The sequence below is a fragment of the Corvus kubaryi genome, unplaced genomic scaffold, assembly GCF_017639235.1.
Source record: "Corvus kubaryi isolate FWS band 111438036 unplaced genomic scaffold, C.kubaryi_AGA036_p1.0 37302, whole genome shotgun sequence".
In the NCBI taxonomy this organism is placed as follows: domain Eukaryota; kingdom Metazoa; phylum Chordata; class Aves; order Passeriformes; family Corvidae; genus Corvus; species Corvus kubaryi.
In genome coordinates, this window is record NW_024581095.1 from 5,078,044 (window position 1) to 5,100,006 (window position 21,963).

The following is a 21,963-nucleotide window of genomic DNA, read 5'->3' on the forward strand; positions in this document are numbered from 1 at the left end:
AAAAGTTGAAAATTTTGAGGAGATTCATGGTAGTGAAGAACAACCATGAGAAGCTGAAAATGAAAAATCAGTATGCAGAACCCCATGAAAAGAAGCTGGGAAATAAAACCATCTTCCATGCTTACATTTGCAGGGGGGAAAAAAAAAAAGCCATGGTCAGAACCAGTATGGCTGATGCTAGATACCTGCTTTGCTGACATAATGCAAATTTTTAAACCACATTAAAGGCAGAAACGAAAACATATTGAAATAAGACAAATGTAAAATAGGGGGTAAGAGCTCAGATCTCAGAGTTGAGACCAGTCTTGGAGTTGAGATTTACCTGCTATGTCATCTGCAATTGCGAATTCATCCTTTACAGAAGAAAATTCAACCTCGGTCTGGTTGCTAGCATTGAGGGAACCAGACCTTGGCTGGGTAGGACTCTCCTCAGAGACATCAGTTGGCTGCAGAAAAGCAGTGTGAACATCCTGAATGTGAGCTTTTAGGTCTTCGTAAGATGGAGCTCGAAAATCGCAGCCATCACACTGCAGGACCTCCATGGTTCAGGATGATCTTTTACATTAGAAAAATCTGCAAGAAACACAGGGGAAGGAAACAAGAAGAAAGATATGAGTTTACAGCAGTGCTTTTGGAACAAATCCTGGAAACACCAAGGTAACACCAAGCTTCTGATGACTCAGTCATTTGCAGAGATTCCACAAACACAGCAGCGTGAAACTCAACCTTTCCTTAACCTATTAAGAAGCGTCTACTCAGATCCACAAGAAGTCCTATCTGGTAGCTCACAAGCTGCTGACTCAACTCCACGAACAGTCGAATCTCTGACAAGTGACTACTGATCCAGTGGACTCTGTCCTCTTGGCTTTTCCATTACATAGGGCTGTTATTCAGAACTTGGTCCTGTTCAAAGACCACAGCCCATGTGAAGAGAAATGGCACATCACTCCCTGTCATGCACTGGAATTTACCAACAGAAGACAGGAGCTTCTGCCTTCAGGAGACACACCCTAACCTTCCGGGAAGTTGACGACTCCTGCATCATTCACTACCATACATCAAAAGCTTTCACAGGGAGAAATCTGCCTTCCTTCACAGCATCCTATCAGTCCTGATATTGGTGGAAAACCTAGACCTAACAGCAAGGTTAGATGCAGTGACACCAACCCAAGGCAGAATACTTTCCTCTGCTGTACTTCCACCAAGCTTTTAAGGGTACCTCCACTCTTGTTAAAATGTTTACAGTTTCATTTCAGTCTATTCTAGGGACAAGACCTTTGTGCCTTAGCAGTCTGTGAGATGGAGACAGCCAGAGGAAGAAAAGGACAGCAACGGGAATAACCATACCGAAAAAGTACAATGGAAACATGAGTTACAAAGACTCAAGAGCCATTATGACTTCCTTGATTTATCCAAAAACCCTGCATACCTTCAAGTATAAAGCAACATAAAATACAGTGAAGGATGGTGGTTCAGCTCGTGACAATTAATCCTGCAACAGAGGGCTGCACTGCCATGAAGGACAGGAGACACAAAGCACAAGCCAAACAAAAGACTTAGACCCTCCTACCCTGTGCAGTGCTTAGACACAAGAGCTACCTTCCTGTGCTAATACAGCAATTGCCTCTCTAGGCTTCTATGCATGTGCCGGAAAAGGATGACAAATCGAGCATTTCAGCAGCCCAAGACACAACAGCAGCCCAAAGCAATTTAAATTCCTTGCATCTGTTGTATGTGGAGTATGAAGGAAGCAACCTACCAAGTGAGGAGAAAGCTCCAAAACACTAAGGCACAGAAACAACAGAGGGTACTGCACCAGGATTTTAGATGAAAGAATGCTTCTTCTGATAGCCTGCTAAAATAAACTTCTAGCAAGTCAAATTCCGGACAGTCTGAGCACAGAGGCTCTCCACATATTTACCTGCATTACTTTGCAGGCTGCACCGTCTGCTTTCTCTCCCCCCACTCCTTCTCACCACCAATAAAGAAAATGAACGCTGCACCAGCTTCTTTTCAGCTAACAAAGTTACAATAATCGAGATACTCAAGCCTTTATGTGCAAGCACCAGACCAAATTGTGTGGAAGAGGTTGCTATCTGCTCTGGATCAAATTACAGCAGTCAGTGAAGCCCCACCCCACGTCTCCTTTAGCACAGTCCATTAGACCTGAAAACAAATTTTTCCATGGAGCAGACGACTCCTGCATTTAGAGCACTTCACAGAAAAGCAGATCATCCAGTTTTCACTACCCATCCCCCAAGCTTAGTCCTTTCATCTCAGCCAAACAAGCCACAGCTCTGCTGAATGTGTTTATCACACTTTCAAGAGATATGAGCCCCTGCGTCACTGAAGCTTTAAGACTCACTAAGCTGCCCTAGTCCTCTGAGCTTTGGGAGCAGCCATTTTAGCTCAGACAACTCCTGCACTCAGAGCCTCAGAGCTTCTTGCCTGTGCACAACATGGCCTCACTTAGCTTCAGCTCAAGCACACCAGCCTTTTTTTTTTTCTCCTTTTTTTTTTTTTTTCCCTTTTTTAACTCCTCCTCCTTAGGTGATGCTTTAAAAATCACCATCCCCCAGAACACATCTCCCTTTCTCCTGCATGGCTTGCCTTCCAAATTGTGTCGCTGCTCTCCCCCTGCCCTCCTCAAAGCTGCACCTTCTCTCCTTCACCAGAGGCTTGGGTTTCCCCAAACCATCTCCTCAGGGTTGGGTTCCCCTGTCCCATGGATGACAAAACGTGACGGTTCGCTCCACAAACGCTGCATTCACAGCATCAGGACACTGGTCCAAGCTGTCCTACATGCAGAGGCGATACACCGCTGAGCCTCCCAGGAGCAGGAGGAGGAGGAGGAGGCGCGGGGGAGTGAGGGGGGACAGCAGGCGGGGAGCCTCCAGCCGGGCCTGTCCCTGGGGAGCTCTCCTGCTTGGCGCAGAAGACACACCACCCCACTCCCCTGCCAGATTCCAAAGTCTAATGACCTTTGTTAATCACCAGCCAGCCTGTCTGCATCAGCAAACCCTGCCAGCAGACACACCCTTCACACAAAGGCTGTAGCTGTGCCTTTTAAGAGAGGTTCTCTGAAAGCTCCATTGTGTGGAAGAGATGAAAAACAACGCGCACACAAAAAAACCTCACTCTTCCCCCCCCTTCCCACAGCCCTCCTCCTTCTCAGACCCCCGAAAACTTCAGACCCTTTAGAAACATCACCGCAAAACGCTCTCAGCTCTGTCTCTTTTGGAAAACTTCAGGTCAGCTTACGAAATAGAAAACCAGAAGGGAGACCAACGCTGAGAATATGAAAAAAAGACAATCCTGGCAGCTTCAAGAGGTGAAAACCACCACCATGTTCATCTCCAGCACAGGCTGCTGCTTGGAGAATGCATCCTTAAGGATGCTGCTGTCTACACGAGCTTAAACCAACCTTTGTGTTGAGAGGTATCATTAATAGCTGGTGATTACAAAACTGGTGGAGACTCTCTAACGGGTTCCAGCTTGAATCTCAGCAAGGTCTGCCCCATAAAGGCAGCACAAAGTCCGAGAAGAGGTTAATCTTACTGCTTCCTGTGAGGAACAAACATCAGGTACAGCTGAGTGGACTTCAATGTGATGTTTTCACCATGCATCACCCTGACAGTGGGATGAAGCATTCTGTAAGGAATTCTGCTCTACCATTTCCATGTTCTTCTTTAAAATCCTGTCATTGCACGAGGGCTAAAAACAGAAACTTCCAGTTGGAGCTCATATATCAAAAGAAACTGTAACACAATGTGCATCTTTCTTCCTTTTTTGTCCGCATGGGACGTGACACCGGGAGAGACCCACCTACCAACCAGCAAAGAGCGTTTTCAGGTGTCAATGGTAAAACACTGGCAAGACACATTCCAAGCCAAGGAGACAAAGCAAGGTTCTCCCATCTCCATCATGGTCAGCTAAGGGAACACATTCCATAACCATTTACATTTTCAGTAAGAAAATTTAGAGGGGAATGGAGGTGGAGTGAGACAGGAGTTACCAGATCTACTAACTCAACAGCAGAAGTGTGGGAAGAAAAACCCGAAGCAACCAAACAAAACCACCATTAAATGAATCCATAAATCCCACAAGCCTTTGAACATATTCACAAGCAATCTCTTGAGACCACATTGCCTATAAATAATATGTGATTTCTAAAATACTTTTACTAATGCAATGCTAACCTCACGAAACATTATTAAAATGCCATTGTCTGGCTAATTTGCATTTACAACCTCTTCTTAAATACATGGCCTTAATGCTTAAATATGGAGGTATTCTCATTTTTCTTATGAGCAAAAAGCTTTCAAAACATTGGGCAAAAGAGATTCTCAAAGCCACCATTTTAAAGACAAAAGGTGGTCTCAAATTGTCTTCAGCATCCTTCTCTACACTCATAAATGCCTGAGAACATCTGAGACACAGTTGCATTAGATTTCGAGGTTTTTAAAAATCCAAAACAAAAGATAATTGTGCTTGTTGAACAACAGTAATTACAGAATTTGGCAGCAGCCAAAGTAGTACAAATCATTATGTTTAAGTTTGGTTTTAAAGCTTCAAAATATAAAATTAATTGTGAAGCCCAAGGCACTGACCTCAGAATTGAGCTTCTGTGGTTTGACTACCCATCTGTTATATTTTGAGATGGAGTCAGCAGAGCTTCTACAAGTTAAGAATATGCACACGCACAACCACAACTAAAAAGGTCAGTCAGACCACACAACACTCTGTGAGCTTCCAGCTCAGCATTAGTAACACTGCATGTGAAACAAAGGCATCTCCAGCTCTCCAGCCCTTCCTCTGGTCAGAGGATCTGGGGCATCTTCATCCCTACATCACACAACCCAGATTGCACACACAGCTTTCATTTTACTCAGTGAGAAGGTGGAACTGAAGAGAAAATTTCTTCCCCCTTGCAGGGACCAGGGAAATGGTTGAGTCACCCTCCCTGGAGGTATTTAAAAGATGTGTGGATGGGTACCTTGGGGGCACGGTTTAGTGGGTGAACATGGGCAGTGCTGGTTGATGGTTAGACTAGATGGTCCTCGAGGTTTTTCCAGCCTTCTGCACCCTTCCAGAAATTAACTACCAAACACCATGGAACTGCAATTTGCTGGCAAGTAATTGCTTGATAAGACAAGTTCTCAAAACTCCCATGAGTAACACCTCAGGCATTTTTCCTTGCTGGAGAAGGCTGGGTTTTATACCAGTGCCTACAGCTGTGCTGAGAACATTCCAACTCAGCCCTGCTGCCTGGGCTCCTGGCCAGGTTCAGCCCATGTACAGTGGAGCTGCTGCTCTGATGTCTTTGGATTTGGGACTTTCTTTTTTCCCCCCTGATTTTTTTTTTTCTTCAACACTTTTTATAATGTAAGATCACAACAGAGAAAACGAGGACTGAACAAATACAATTATAGGAGTAATGCAAAAACTTACACATTGAGAAACTGGAAACCAGAAGGCTATTCGAACTGGAGGAAGCCAGCCTCATCTTTCATTTATGAAAGGAAACCCCATAATTAATTAAGAATTCAGAAAATAAATTCAGCTCTCAACTGCAGTCAGGCAAACTTACTCAACTCATGGGTCTTTTTCAATGACTGAATTCCAGTCAAGCTATTGGAATTCTTGGTCCTCTGAGGACTGTCTTTGGAGTTACTTCTCTGAGCTGGTAGCAACATAAACTAAACTGAAAGACCATTTCTTTTTCCACTTTTTTTTTTCTTTTCAATTTCATAGAACTGGATTTTGATGGAACTCCATGAATTGGGTTGCAACTCTGCAATATACATCCTTTGTGGTTCATATTTTCTTGTAAAGGAATTAATGATAAAATTTTATCACCTGTTACAGCTTTAATTATCAGTATCTCCATACATCCAGTTTGGGGTTGTTTGTTCCATTCTGAAACTCAACACTTAAGGTGAAAGAGATTTGTTAGTTGATACCTATGATTCCATTCTTCCACTAAGTATTTCCCTTGACTTACATGGGAAAATGTATCAAAATTTAATGTATTTTCAGGAAGAACTTTACTATTAGAGATTCATAACAAATCAGTAGTAATAACAATCTAAACTGAGAAGACACAAACTCATTTTCTTCCAAAAATGTCCTTATCCAGCCACCTGAAAAGGTGTTTGAACCTGAAGTGGGCTTCAGATCTGATTCCACGAAAGGAGGTATTCCTACTACACATTCTTAGTACATTATCTTCCAGACTTTTCAGAAATCTCCCTGTCATGGACAATAGGATAGCAAACTTTGTTGATCTCCATACAGTTGATATTTATTTATGTTCCTGAATACAGACATTTAACATACCTGACACCACACTAAGTCTATCACACCTTGCAAAATCTTCTACGTTTTAAAAAAAATATAAACCACATTAATCTTAAAGCTCATGGAAGAGATGGTACTAACTGCTGCCAGAAGCATGGCTGGGTTTTTTTTTTCAGTTCAAGAAAGTAACAAGGATTCACAGAACCTCTCACATAAATGACATGAAATGAGTCCATACATTGCTATCAACTCAACTGGGTCCCCAAGACTATGACTTCTCAAAAAATGGGGGTGGAAAAAAGTCAAAACAAAGAAACAAAAAATCCAAAACTCTAGAAAAACATGATTATGGAGTATTAATACCTATTAGCCATCTCACTGTAAGACCCTAGCAGGATAAAGGCACACCATGGATTTTCGATGAAGGTGTGTAAGGAGAATCAGACAGTGGCACCTGTCTGCTTCTGCTGGGGCTTTACTGATTCAGGCTACCTACCGTGCCGATCACGCCTTCATTTCTCACAAATAATGTTTCTTCTACTTTTTTCTGTCCTGGGGTCTACATATATATCTGTTCTGTTTAAAAAAATACATTAGGAGGCCATCCAAATGACTGAAGGCTACTTTCAAACTTCAAACTTTTGAAATAAAAGCAGATTGCAAATAAAATGCCACAATCTTATTAAAAGACAGACTGTCATGCAAATTACAATTCTGGCTTTTTTTGTCTTTCTTTCCTTTGGCTTAGCTGTGAGGCAGTACATGATACAGAGCATAGGCAACAGAGTCTTAGGATAAAGAACTTCCCTTATGAGAAAGCCTCTCAAACATTAAATGCTCTTGCTCCAAGCAAGGCTAGGATGAGTTCTTCTGATCTTCTGAATTACTTTCATGGCAAGTTATTAATCCCTACAGAAATCAGAAAGACACTAAAATTATATATAAGAATCTGAACAACTGGATGGTCAGAGTAGCACTTTCTTCCTTATTAAGTATGATACTTAATTTGCTGCACAAAACTAGTTTAAGAGGGAGATGAAACAGCATGGGGCAAAACTTTTAGAATAGAAATGTGGTTTTGCCACTTGGTTTCTGTACTAAATGCTCACAGGACATGAGCCAAGTCATCCACCTCCCTGACACAACCCAGCCCTTCAACGCTCTTGTGCACAGACACACGTGTCGAAGGGGCAAGTGGGCTGGCCCAGCCGGGGAAAACAGACACCAGAGCCAAGCAGCTTGGCTTTTGTACCCTGCTCATTAGTGCTCCCCATATGGCACAATGGAACTGAATGCGCTGGGTCTGGGGTTTCTAATTTCCAGCCAAGAGTGTATTGTTAATCACCTCAAGTAATGCTGTTGCTGTGAGTTAAGAGGTGCAAACCCCGGTGTGCGTGGAGTTGAGAGAGAGAGGGAGATGTCAGTAGGTGGTGCTGAAGAACACGGCAGCACCGTGCCTGGGTACTCCAGAAACAACCTAATTCCTTCTCATGCATTGCAAATACCTTCCAGGAGCTTTTACACAAAGGATGCATTACCAGCCTCACCCTGGAAGGAGCAGGGGAGGAGCAGGCTCCTCAGTTTGGCACAACCCCAGCAAAGATCTCTTCCCTGCCAAGAAAAGTCAGAGCTGTTTTAAAGGGGGTCCTGCCAGGAGCAGATCAGATGCGACAACTTGCACCAGAGACTCTGATGGACCATGGACAGAAAGAACAAAGTCACAAAGTCGTGTCTGAAGAGAAAAGAGATTATCTCCTGTTAGCCATATGCCCTTAAAACACTCTCTAGTGCCTTTAGAAGTAATCTTGCCATTCACCCTGAACTCCATGCTCCATGCCATGGTCACTGGCAGTGCTGTGGCTGGTGAGCTGCAAACTTTAAAGACCAAATCTCAGTCTGCAAGAAGCACGGTATTTTTACAGAGGCTAAATGCAGCTTTATAAACTGGCGACAGAGCTAAACCATGGGAACACAGAAACTGCTGGATTATTTCAGGTGCCACAGAATTTTAATCTTAAAAGATCTGAGATTAGGCCAGCCAACACAGCTGGTTTAAAACACACACAGGCACTCAGTGTAGTCACAGAGGTGAAAATCAAGTCACTAGCACTCAGAAACCACAAATGCAAAGGGCAAAGCTCTGCTTTGGGCCTGCTACTGAAAAAATGTGATGCCAAATAAAGCCACAGTATCACTAGCTTGAAAGATGGATGTGAAAAGTTGCTTTCCTGGACTCACGTTCCTCCTTTAAGTGCAGAAACTGAACCGGACCTGATGTAGCTGTGGTGACAGAGATTGAACTTGGCTGGTGAGAGGAGTAATCTTCCAGCCAGGGATCATTTCCCTAATTTGGCACCCCATTACCCTGTTTGGTCATTCAAGACTCGCTAAGAGAAGTTCACAGGGGCAGTTGGGAACCAAAGGAACATTGCCTGGATCAGATCCAAGGAAGCCACAGCCCTCTGCCCGTCTTTCATCACCCATAAGAGCTCAGCTGAGTAAGGACCCTTGGAAGTAAGGAGCCCTCTCCCTCAGTCCATCCAGAGATCTTACATGCTCCAGAGGTACTTTAAAAGTACAAGAGAGCTTGTGGAGGGGATGGAAAAGGACATTCAGAGGAATGGTTTTAACCCCACAAAACTGAAGCACCAGAAGTCATGTTCTGTACCAGCAAGCAAAGCTGAGTGCAACAGCACATCACCTCATGCAAACTAAAACCCACCTCGTGCATGACTCCAATTATAAAGCAAGATCCACTGCTGAAACCCTGCTGGAGGATAAGAAAATGCTGATTAACGAAGTCTGAAGATTGTTCAGCTCTCCCAGCCTACCCCTCAGAAGCACGTTTGTTTGAGGAGCTCCACTGACACCCTAGCTATTTTAACACTGCCTTTGTCTCCAGCTATCCCTTCCCTTCCCCCAAGCTTTCTGCTATATTTGACATTTGCAGGGCAGCAAGCAGAAGCTTCTCTGTCCGCCAGTTCATTTCCTCAGGTAATACAAATCCATCACTGACCCATTTATAATACCAGACAGAATACACAGTTTTATTTGCCCACTGACTCACACGCAGTATGGCAGCCAGCATCTCTGCCCCAGGTAAAAGAGCACACACTTTTCCAGCACTTGACAAATCTCAGACCAGTGATTACCATTAGGCTGCCACCTTTTTCCCTGCCAGCCCCTCCCAAGAGATCTTTTCCACCTGAGAAGGTGAAGGTCCTCTGTCTGTTTTGTGGTAGTGGCAGCAAGATGCTGGTGCTGCCACTGATGGATGAGATGGGATGATGCAGAAAAGGAGGACAAGTTGCTGCTAATGTATTGCCCAAAATACTTTGTCCCAAACAACCTCAGCTGTAGATAAGAGTCGACTTACATGTTGAGATGCACTATGAATGCAATATCCTGGGTCCAAATGAGAAACTTGCTCCTTTTTGTCCCCCCTTCAGCCCCCATTTCCACCCACTTACTCCTTCCAGGAATCAAATTTTTGCAGTTGTTGTGTAATAATACAAAAATCAACTACAAAATACTTAAAATAGCACTCTGGCTCATAATCATAATCATTAATGTGATACATAGATGGCAGATGTGCCCTAGAAGATACCAAGTGTCTACAGTGCAGTTCACGATGGGGGGAAAGGGTGATCCTGGGATTACGGATCACAACATTTGTGAATCCACCACAGTTAATGAAAGTTCTCCAGCCAGAAAGTGTTTTAATCAAAGAGGAATTAGAAACTATTAGATTAAAACCAGGAAAAAGCTGTTATTCCCTGAATATTAAAAAAACCCAAACTTTGTTATGCAGGTAATAATTAAGAACAATCTCCCATCCAAAAAGAAAAACAAATAACACAACCAACCTCTTGTTAACCTTATTTCAATTCTTTCCAGTAATAAACATCTCTTGCCCCTGACTACTGCAGATGCATTCAAATTAAGGAGAAATCTGCTATTAAAACTTGGTTGTATCAAAAATGGTAAGAGGTTGAAGCTCGTAATGGAGTTCTTCTGCCCTACTTTAATCCTTTTTTTACTTTAAATAAGCTGTTTGAGGGTCAGCCACTGAGATCCAATTTCTTTTTCTTCCTCCTAAGAAATACTCAAACAGGAAATGGATCATAACAAATAAAAAATAACTAAGACTTTCTTTGTAATAAGGGCTGTGATTATAAGCAACTGCATCCTTCAAAAGCTACAATCCGTGCAAGTATGTAGCCATTACAGAACTCTTAGGAGTTTTTTTCTCTTCTGCAAGTCCATTACACAACACCTTATTTTTTTTTCAGCTGTTGCAAATGCTTTGCATTTAACGACTTAAACTCAGCATTGTCTTCAGGCATTTAAATTCATCTAGGAAGGTAACAAAATCCAATTTTAGAACAAAATCGTCAGTCCCCGTCATAAAGATGACTCGTCTTGAAGAGCCATTCTCAATTAACCTTAAAGATACGGGGGATGAAATCTGATAAAAGAGAAAGTGGCTGCCAAAACTTGGCTCCAGAATATGTAAACAATTGCCAAACTACATATATAGCCCCCAAGGTCTCTTGCCACAAGGAAAGTTCAATTCAAGACTAGTTTATCAACATAAAAAGTATCTCTTGGGATAAAAAAAAAACCTAACAAACCCACCCAACAACAACTGAGTAACCTGGAATCTGCACTCAAGTATTTTATTTTTGTAACAGGCAAGAAGAGACTGGAAGAGATTTTGAGTTTTCCTGGCCTAAGAGAATTCTTGGGTAAATTCAAGGTGTCAGGACTTTTTAGAAAGCACTTAATGTATGTCCCTAGTAAAAATTTGGACCTTTTCCAATTAGGAAAAAACAAAATGCACTTAAAACCCCATCAAGATTCTTAGACAAATTCAAGAAAAGGCAGCCCAGTGGCAGCTCAGGCTTTGTCAGGATTTTGGTTTGGTGCATAATAAGCAATAAAGAGAAGCCTCAGGAGAAGCATTAAATAAACAGCCAATAAATGGTCTTCTAATAGGACCTGTCCTCAGAAAAACCCTTATTTTGTTGCAAATGCAGTTACATTATTGAAAATTGGTGGGACAGTGGCTCTTCAGGACAAGTATTCTGCTTTTGGCAACAACTAGAAGGCCACCCACACTTGGCTTCAGAGAAGCAGGGTGGGCAGCAGGTCAGTTCTCCTCTCCCCCCACCAGCACACTCGCTTTAGAGAGCACCTGAGGGAGAAGCTGCTCCAGGAATATTCCCTCTCTGGAATGAAGCAGACAGATCATCTGGGCTGCCAGCAGCTCCACGGCCAGAACAGAGAAACACAACCCAGTGTCTGCCTGTGTGAGTGTGGAGCAGATCCTCAGGTTCATCCTGCACATCACACCCAGCCATGTGTGTGAGCAGGCACACAGGTGAGGCTGTACCCAGAGCCAGACGTGCTTTGGGACCAAAAAAGGCTGTTTGGAACTGCAGTGCCTCTGTCTAAATAACTCCATGGCTTGGAAAACCTTGACATTTACTCTGCATGCAAGAGTGGATAGAAGCGGCTAAGATATTTTAAGCTAATAAAGATGGAAAAGAAAAAAAAAAGGTTTACAAATATGCAAAAGAAACTCAGAAGATTCAAGTCCTATGGTGGTGTAAAATCCATCTGTAAACCAAGCAGAACCTTCAACCTGATGAGATACAAACAAAATTATGCAATACAGCTTGCCTTTTAATCTGGAAAGTTCAGAAGTAATGTTCTGAAAGCACTGGCTCCCAGTGATTTCAACAAAGAGAAAGTAAATTCACCTATGATAATGGCAAAGACACCTCTACTGCATTCCCAGTTCCAAAGCAAAGGGGTACATAATTCCTATTATCTTTACTGATTATTGTAGAGCCACTTAAAAAAAAGGAACCAAGGTTTGACTTAAAGGGAAGGCACTTAAAACCTTCCCAACTTACTGCTTTTCCAAGACGTACATATAAGTACTTCCAGAAGATCGAATGCCATTGAATCCTCCAGCTCAAGGAACTTTTAAAATAAAGCAGGATTAAGTTCAAAGCAGAACCACATAAAGAATTCTATTTTCTTCTTATTGAAGGAATAAAGATGGAAACAAGCAAGCAAGAAACAAAAACAAACAAGCCAAAAAAAACCAGAAAACAAAACCTAAAGTATAAAGACATATGTTAAACTTAACTGTTTAAAAAAAAAAAAGTTTTATGGTGGTTGAAAGGGACAGGGTACATATTTTCATTTACAAATGGAGAGGAGACAAGGACAATCACATATATAAACAGCACATTCTCATTTCATTAGGAGTCCAGCTAAGTGAACAGCTCTTCAGACACAGCTTTCAGCAACACCACTTGCCAGTCAGTCAGGTGGATCTCCTCCCCGTTCCTTTCATCCCAAAAGAGCCATACATGAACCTGATGACACCAGAATTCATAGAAAGGGTATTCCGAGACATTTGATTTGTTTTTAGCCAACATCCTTGAACACTAAGGAAGAGAAAAAAGAATGTAATGCGGTTTGCAGTCCACGCTGGACTTTTTTCCGTTTTAAAAGTCATTTGAATAAAAGGCATTTGCGCCTTTTTTTTTATTCATTTCTAGCAACAAGCATTCATTCAGGCGTGGGTTCTTGTTTGCAGGAATGCACGCAGAGTCAAAGTTCCACATTAATTTATGACCTCATTGACAATGTGTCTATGGGAGAAGTGTACAATCAGTTCTGCGCAGATTTCATTTTCCCTTCTGCTGTTTATGGAACACTGGAGCATGACAAAAGACAGGATCATATGTTTCAGGTTTCCATTCATTTATCACAGACAAGTCATTAAAGTCAGCAGAAGTCACTTGCTGCCAGACAGAGCAAAGACTGAAGTATCCCCCTGTTTTTCAAATGGCTTTAAATTCAAAACGAAATCTGAGGGCTCACAATTTTAAACTGCACATAAGAAACAAAAAGGCAGATTTAAGTATTTCAGGCAGCAATACTGACAGTCTATTCCATCCAACCACAACCTATTTCTTTGACTCATGCAGTTCAGGCCACACTTGTTGGTGGGCTCTGTCTGTGTGAAAAGCGAGTTGAGTGAGTCTGCACCACAAAAAAAACTTCTTCCTTTACCTGGTAGTGGAGAACCACAAAGAAGTGCAGCAGCCTGGCTCCAGGTCACACAGCTGGTCTGTGGCACAGCCAGCAGCACAAAGTGGCTTTCCAGACTCCAGTGCTTGCTTGTTAGGCCATGCTACCTTCCTGTCCCTGGAATCCCAGTGCTAACTTCCCACAAGAGGAAGAAATGAAAAAGCTCCCCAGCAGAGCAGAAGTTAAAATTCCAGAAGCAAGGGTAAATCAAAACACCACACACAAGGGTACAACTGATGCTCTTTATTTATCTTTGTGTTTACTTTCTAACTGGAGTTGCCATTTCCACCTTTCTGCACAGAATCCAGGCCTTTTGCTGAAGAATTTAGGTCAACTCGGCAAAATGTCTGCAGAGCTGCAGAGAAGAATACCAGTGGAGACAAAGTTCGGGGCTGGTGAACATGGTCTAACCCTCATAATACTTGACATTGCAGTGGAGGAGGGACTTGGAAAAAACACTGGCCTGTTTTTTCAGGAGGGCTTTATTTGAGGGTGAGGAAGGATATTTGGTTTTCAGGGCTGGCATCTAGAAAAAACTGAAATTCTCAGTGAGCTGATAGGCTTTTGTTTTAATAGGACTTTGCCCAAACTGCTGAGCCTTTCTACTCTATTCCCAAACTCTTCTAAATAATCAGCAAAATAATATTAATTCTGTTCTAGCAAATATCTGGACAAAACTCCATCAATACTTACTAGCAGTCATCAAAGAGAGTCTCCTTTATAAAGGATATCTGCAAGAGGAACTCTCTGGGTCTTCTTCAATGTCTTTTTTTAAGCAGGAGATATTCAAGACCATGGAAGAGGAAGTTTGATTTAATCAGACCTCTCTTTCACTCATGCTAGCTGGAGCCACAAAGCATGTGCACACTTCCACTCCACCCTGGCTGTCAAAATTTATGACAGCAAACCAAGCAATTAGTTTTCACATGCTGACAGTTGGCACCTATCCTTCATTGTTTGTACGTCACCACAAGCAAGATACAGGTATTTTATGGATTTCTTGCAAAAATGCTTAGGTTGTAAGAGAATCACATCCTACAAAACCTTTAGGCTACACATCACCTTCGGCCTATGTTCAGCCAGCATGTGAAGGTACTGTGGTTTTTTTGAAAATGTAGTTTTTCAACAAAATAAGTGTTCCATACTGAGAGTCTGGTGTCTAAGAAAATACATCTTTCCAAAAGACTCTGTGCTCAGAGCCATGTGCAGCCTACCAAGGACTCCTGATCCTGTTTAATGTGAACCCAAACTCTGCAAAAGGAGCTTACAGGCACAGAGCAGCCTCTGTAGTAATCCAAGATACTGCTGGCATTCCTGCTGAAGGAAGCACACTGAGCATGCTTCATCCTGTGTCTGCAGAGCAGAACCAGCCTGAGCTCTGCCAAAAGCCAAGTGTGTCATGGGCAGCTGTGACTGCTACTTTGCCTGGGCAGAGATGAGGGAAAACACCTCTTCTTTGGGTGTTTATTTTCCCTGCCTGTAGCTGTCAACTGAGATACACAAAGATTCTTGGTGCAGCTGGAAGACACCTGGCTAAAAAACTCAGTTTGCATTTGCAAGGTACATCTGGGCACACCATGCAGTAGAAAGCATGGGCTCCAATCTTCCAGCACACCTGAGGTGGCACACGGGCTGTGCACAGGTGCCTGCGGCACTCAGTCTCTGACAGTGTCACCCCAGAGAAGGACAACCCCTGCTGCTTCACACCCTGGAGGAACTCTGGCTTCCCACCCTGGTCAGCCCAGCTCACAGTTGCCACGCAGAGCCTGGGAGTTGGTGTGAGATCAGCACTTTGGGGAAGCAGGCAAAAAAGGGTTAAGTCTTTCACTGTCTTCATCCCTCTCCACATTCATAATTAATGAAGAATTGTATCCTCCTAGGTTCCTAGACTTGTTTGTCTGAGTAGAGTCACCTTTTCTTTCAAAAGACCATTCCTTTCTAAGATAATTTGCCTCACTTTCCAAGCTGTGTTCCTGGCATTAAACTGCACCTTTCTGCTTTTCTGTCACAAATTATTCTTCCTGGTCTATCCACTATCTCCTCTGTATGCCTCTCATCCTCCAGGTCTTCTAGAAAGATGATCTGATCATCTGCTATTTCTACAGTCCAACAGATAAACATGCCAGTGATATGGGTCTGAAGCCAAAATAGTTGGTCCTCCCTTTCTTCTGAAGGTGTCTGGCATCCCCATCACTCAGCACTCAGCATGAAGTAAAAGCCACTGCTTTTCTCACTTAAGAAAGGAGCACATTCTCAAAAAAGACTGCTCAGCCCAGACCCCTTACTCAGTAGGGCAGAGAAAATGAGGGAGAGAGAAGGGAGTGCCGGGAAGGGCCTACAGCAAACATCACCAGGAATGACTGGCAGCTGTCTGTCCCTCAACCTGCTGCTGCTGCTGCTGAGGGGCCTCCCATGCACACCAGAAACTGGCATCTGAGGCTACAGAAGCCCTGATATTTCTTCCTCTTTCTTTTTGAGGAACAAGACTCCCTTTTTGGTTCTCATTGTCTGCTGCTCAGGGCTCTATAACTGATACAACCGTGGCCAGCCAAGGTCCTGCATATGTGTTGTGCGTGTGTGTTTGCTATGTCTGGATCCTCAGGAAGGCAGCGTGGTATTTTATTTTTAAACTTTGGCTCCTGTTGCACAGCCCCACATATAATGGCTCCACTCCTGAAGGTTGGATAGTCTTCTGCTATCAGTTTTCAACGAAAAACAAAGCCATCCAAGCCAGTACCACCAAGAGGACAGGAGCAAAGTTCTTGCCTGAAGATTTTCATTCTCACAAAAAAAAAAACAAAAAACAAAAAACCAAGAGATTACAAAAAATATTAAGCCATCACTGTCATCCCAGCTTCATGCTGCTGTATTCTTGCAAGCTGTAGAATATTGTGCAAGTCCCAGTAACTGCTGTGGTTTCAGAGACTTCTCTAGGTTTTTATTTCTAGAAATTTGCTGGAGTTCTGCCAGTTTTCCCCAGCTGAGGACCAGACCTTTACGTGGATCAGTACTCACTACCGCTTTTATGATGGAGAGTCAAAACAGGAGTTTCTCCTCACCTGAAAGCAGAACCTGCAATGGATCTCCCAGGTCTCAGAAGCTGAAGGAGGCAGAACCCAGACATGATAATCAAGGCCTGGTGCTATGGTTCACCCTTCCTGGAGCACCTGACCTTCAGATGTGTTGCAAAGCTGACAAACTAACTGATATCCTATACTTCTAAGCCACCTGCAGTACAAGATCATTTAAGCAGTGAAGGTTCACTGTCAAGAAAGAAATAAAAAAGAAGGAGGTTTCATTTTCAGCTGAGCACACAGGGTCTATATCTACAGTCCTGATTACTAGAAGAAAGGAAATGTTCAAGTTGAAGACAAGAGAACTTGCACCCATGCCTGGGAGAAAAGATTTGACAAAGGATATGGGAGAGAAATGGAGAAAAAGGTTTGAAAAGAGGAAGTCATCTTTTTATATCTTATCTTATCTTATCTTTACTTGCAGTTCATGATGGGGCACCACTAATCAGAGTGTTATTTACAGGTTAAAATAGTCACTCACTCCAAAAACAAGGGGGGAAAGCTTCAACATCTGTCTCCTTTTTCATTGCTGACCACCTTTCTTCTCTCATTGTCTTCTAGCTCTTTCAGTCAGACTACTGCCATACAGAGTTCTGAATCTGGAAAGAAATCTTCCAAAACTGAAACTACAAATTAAGAACTGAAAACAATCTGCCAATTAGGGAATCAAAATTCTCCTTCATCCTGCCGTAGTAATTGGTTTATAAAGTTTAAAAAAATAGCATTTACAGTGAGGCCTCTACTGCTGACCTTCAAAGCCAGGCTAATGTACTATTTTTCCCCTGAAACTGACTTGGTTTTTCATCAGTTATCAAAAAAGAGGATCTAATGGTAGTGCTTACTGTTAAAGTCTTTCATAAGCACAGATGATGAGTTAATCTCTAGGTTGCCTAGATTTATCACCTTTAACACTCCAAAGGCTAAGATTTTGAAAGATGACTAACAAAAAAAAAATGAAACCAATTACTACTGAAATCACTGAGACCCTGAAATCTACTGAAATGCATTCACAATAATAATACTACTGCTAGTAATAATTTCAGATGGCTTAGTTGGGCTACCTAGAGTAGAATGTTAGGTTACCCTAGGAGATTGGCGTGTTGACAAATTATGATTGGGTTTTTGTGCAACAACCTCTTCTATGGTAACTACAGGACAAAAGCCTCCAGTTCCCATCTGTAAAACCAGGACTAAAGTTTGGGGTGACTAAAGTGCTGCTAAGTTCCAGAGGAAACCAGAGATCTTCCTTCTGGGGGATTTATTTATCCTGTAGAAATCACTATGTGAAAGTCTACAGTAGCTCTGTCAGGACTATTAAAAAAAAAAATCTATTTCATTTTTTCCTCTGCTGTAGAGACAACAGAAAAATGCATCTGACTGTGAAGAGGATCAACTTCCACCCACCTTCTGCACAGATTCCACTTTTCCACTTGGAGAACAAAATGCAAATCACTGGTCCATAGTTTTAAGCTGAAAACGGGGATATGGGGGAAAACCCACTATAGATAATCAAGCCCAAACTGATAACTACAAACCTACATTCAGCCTTATCATTTCACTCAGTTTGGTTAATTTGCTTCCCATTCGTTTGCCAGGTGAGAAGGAATCTTCTTGCATGTTCTGGTAGAACACAACCACCTCCTTGGACTCCCTGCAGCTCCACATGGCAGGATTCTCATCAGCTGTGCTTTAATCCCTAAACTGACACGAGATAACAGCACTGGGACTCATCTTGCTGAACGTTCAGCTTCTACAGCCACATAGTTTGTCCACAACCAACCCAATCAAGCCTGTCTCCCACCACAGCATCCGAAGAGAAACTACACTTGACCCCTTACAACTTCTGACAGTCCATGAGAAATTCCAGTACCTCTTAATTTTTTTGCACCATTAAATTAGAAATAAAAAATTGTTTACATAATGAGCATTTTTCTAGTCTCATGTTCCAGCCACTGCATCTTTATACAGCTTAGTACAGACTCCAGATTCCAATAATCCTGGACACAGACTAGCAAATTGTCTGCTTTTAGTCCTTCAAATGTCACTCCTGAAAACCTCTGAAAGGAAAGAATGGACTACCTGAAAGCTTTCATGATGAAGCACAATTTTCTAGACTTCAAACTGTTACTATCCCCAGCATTTCAGCCTAGTCCGCTGTTCTAACTGTTTTAAATATCTACTACTTTGCAGGATCACTTTTTTTGTATTTTTTTTTTAATTCAAAAGGAGGACAGGACCCTCTAAGCCCACACAGCCTACAAAGCCAACACATTTCTTGAGTGAGTCACAGAGCTTTTTCTGTTCCACATTTCCTATCTTTTGCAGATACAAACTGAACAATGAGCTTTTACGTCTGACACATTAAAAAATATAAATTACTGGTGTAGAAAACAGACAGAAAAAAAGGAAAAGTCTTTTTAAATCTTGTCAGATACCCTTCTTGTCTGACCTGTGGGATGCTTTTGTTTTGAATGGAATGGGTCCAAAATACAAAGGAAAACCCTTGCTTATCTCTTTGGGATCAAGGGTTCTCAGAGGCACAGCACTGGTGTTATTTGTTTGATACATCACAGCAAGGTCATTACTTCAATCTTGGAAAGATCCAAAAGTCTTCTGATATGCCAGAAAAGCCAATGGCCAGTGGGATCTATGACTCTCCTGCACTGTCTGCATGGAATTTTCTCATCCCACAGTCCCTCTCTCCTAGAGCTGCAAAAAACAGGTGCCTCCATCTGGATGATCCCTGAGGCACTGACCCAATTCTCAATTCCTTTTACTTGGGGGGAAATAAACCAAAACAGAAACAAACAAAAAGCAAACCACACAAGATGTCAGACTTAGATCTAAAGATGGTGCAAATACATGTTTTGATCATTTGTCTCCTTCAGCTCAGCTCCACTGTGAACATTCAACGACAACCCAAAAGTCTGTTGTAGTCTTTTGAGTGCAATGGATGAATTCCAAAATTCAAGTTTTGTCCACAGGAACTTCAGACATCCACTCTGCTTGACCTAAGAGATGCCTGAGAACCCAAGCACACTGCTGTCATTCATGCAAGCCACTCCTCCATGCTTCCCATGCTTCCTCTTTGATTTAGGTCACAATATAGCTGCTTTTTTTTTTTTTTTTTTTTTTCTTGGTGAGATTTATATGCACCCATGAGATTTTTCCCCTTGTCCTCACACTCAGGCATGGATTGAAAGCTCACTGATCTCCTTCCACAGGACAGTTTTGGAATATAAACATTTTTGATCATCTTGTCCAAATAACACTGACTTAGTTTAGACACAGTTTGCAGCCATGGTTGAATAAAGGAGCAATATTGTGGTATTATTTCCTGTCCCCAGTATTACTCCCTTCAGGTCAAAGATGCTGGAAACTCATGCTGGTGGTTGTTGGGACAAATCCAGTATGGCACATCCTCTGGGATGGCTTTTTAGCCTCTGCTGAGAATAAACAGAGGGAACAGTGAGGTGGATTGAGAACCGGCTGAAGGGCAGTCTCAGAGGATGTGACCAGTGGCACAGAGTCCTGTAATTAGTGGTGTCCCCAAGGTTGGATACTGGGTCCAGTATTGTTTAATGGCTCAGTATAGAGTGTCCCCTCAGCAAGTTCACTGATGATACAAAACTGGGAGTGGCTGATGCCCCAAAGTGCTGTGCTGCCATTCTCAAGGGCCTCGAGTGCCTGAAGGGATGGGCAGAGCAGGACTTTTTGAAATTCAGCAATACAGGGTCCCGCACGTGGGCAGGAATAACCCCAAGCAGCAGCACAGGCCGGGGTGATCTGCTGGAACACGGCTCTGCAGAGAAGGACCTGGAGGTCCTGGGGGACAAACAGCTGTCCCCGAGCCAGCAGAGTGTCCTGGGCACAAGGAGGCCAATGGGATCCTGGGGTGCACTCAGAAGGGCATTGCCAGCAGGTCAGGGAGGGATCCTGCCCCTCTGCCCAGCCCTGGGAGGCAGCTCTGGAGCGCTGTGTCCAGCTCTGGCTCCTCAGCACAGGAGGGACACGGAGCTCCTGGAGCGGAGCCAGCAGAGGATACAAATGTGATTGAGGCACTGGAGCATCTCCTTCATGCAGAAAGGCTGGGAGAGCTGGGGCTGTTTCTTGAAAAGAGACAACAGGAGGTTGGACCAGATGACCTCCAGTGGTCCCTTTCCAACCTGATCCTTGCTGTGATTCTGTGTGATTCTGCAAATTTTCACAATTGCTTTTGGATACTAAACATGCCAATCACGGCAGCCCAGCCATCACACATTTGAAAGTGTCAACACAGGCTTCCAGTCAGGAGAGTCTGATGACTTTCTGATGCGCTTTTTTTTAAGTGGGCTTCTAAAGCAGCAGCTTCATTCCCAGTGCATGCTGATGATGGACTGTCAGCATCCTGAGGAATTAATTATGTCTCTTTTGAATTGACAGAATCTTCTAGGCTGTATGTGGGGGGAAAAAAAGGGCAGAAGGGATCTTGTGGATGGCGAAGACCAGTTGTGTTAGCACAGATACAAATCTAATCTTCATTAACTCAAAGAAGAGAAAATAGCATGTTTGCTAAAAAAAAAATTACAGCTGTTGATTCCTGAGCCAAGGAATGCTCTATTTTAAAGAAAACTGGTTCCATATGAAAGCCTTCCAATCATGGTGCACCTAACTGCTAGCAATTTCTAGTCCCAGTGACCATGCAAAAAGGTAATACACAGAGATCTAACCAGCCGGGTTACTGATATAAATTCTACACCCCTCCCTCCGAAGGATTCATTTCTCAGCTGAAATACCCCTTGAGGCTGGAAGTCATATATTATAGTTCTGAAATGTGAAGTAACCCTCAATTCTATGCAGCTTATCAAAAATTCCTGTCCTGCTCTCACTCTTCTCACATTTCCTTGGCTTCATTATGCTTTTAAAAAGGGAGATTGCTACTAAAATCCCAGTTGGGTTAATCTGACAGCTGGAGCAAGAGAAACCACAAGAATCTCCCAAGGAGAAGGTTCTGACTGTCCCAGCAATTTCATCAGTCCAGCTCTTCCTATGCAAAAGTCCCATCAGGAGCACAACTGAGAGGTATCCCAGAAAACACAGACAAGCTATTTAGGGGACACAGGGAAAGAACAAAAGGGGGAAAAAAAAAAAAAGAAAACCACAAAAAACCAAAAAGAAAAGTATAGAAAAAGTCTCAGCTAGGAGATCATAGTTCAGTGGATTTAAAGACCCACTGAGTATCCTTCAAGGTAGGCTTGGTCTCATATTCCAGGCCTGGAACATTTCAGCAGTTTCCTAATTACAGATCAGATTTTCTATGCAGGCTACAGAAGTGAAAGTGCTCCTTCAATACCAGTAGTCCACTGCCACATTTTCCTGCTACAAGCTTGTCAGCCTGCCAATGCAGAGAACTTCTAGAACTCCTCCTTGCTCTCTTCCCACAGAACACAAAGCAGCATATTCCTTCAGAAGCCCTATTCAAACTCCCTTTCTTCTC

The 21,963-nt window shown here is 42.8% G+C and overlaps 1 protein-coding gene across 6 annotated transcripts in view; it reads right to left on the reverse strand.

Moving 5' to 3' along the window:
* The window catches only part of ZNF462 (zinc finger protein 462), an 89,611-nt gene that overhangs the window by 50,805 nt on the left and 16,843 nt on the right, over positions 1-21,963 (reverse strand). For all 6 annotated transcript variants that reach the window (XM_042028136.1, XM_042028133.1, XM_042028137.1 and 3 more), the window contains exon 2: positions 323-573. In XM_042028136.1, the coding sequence (XP_041884070.1) occupies positions 323-542 (220 nt within the window). In that variant the 5' untranslated portion in view covers positions 543-573. The remainder of the gene's footprint in view (positions 1-322; positions 574-21,963) is intronic.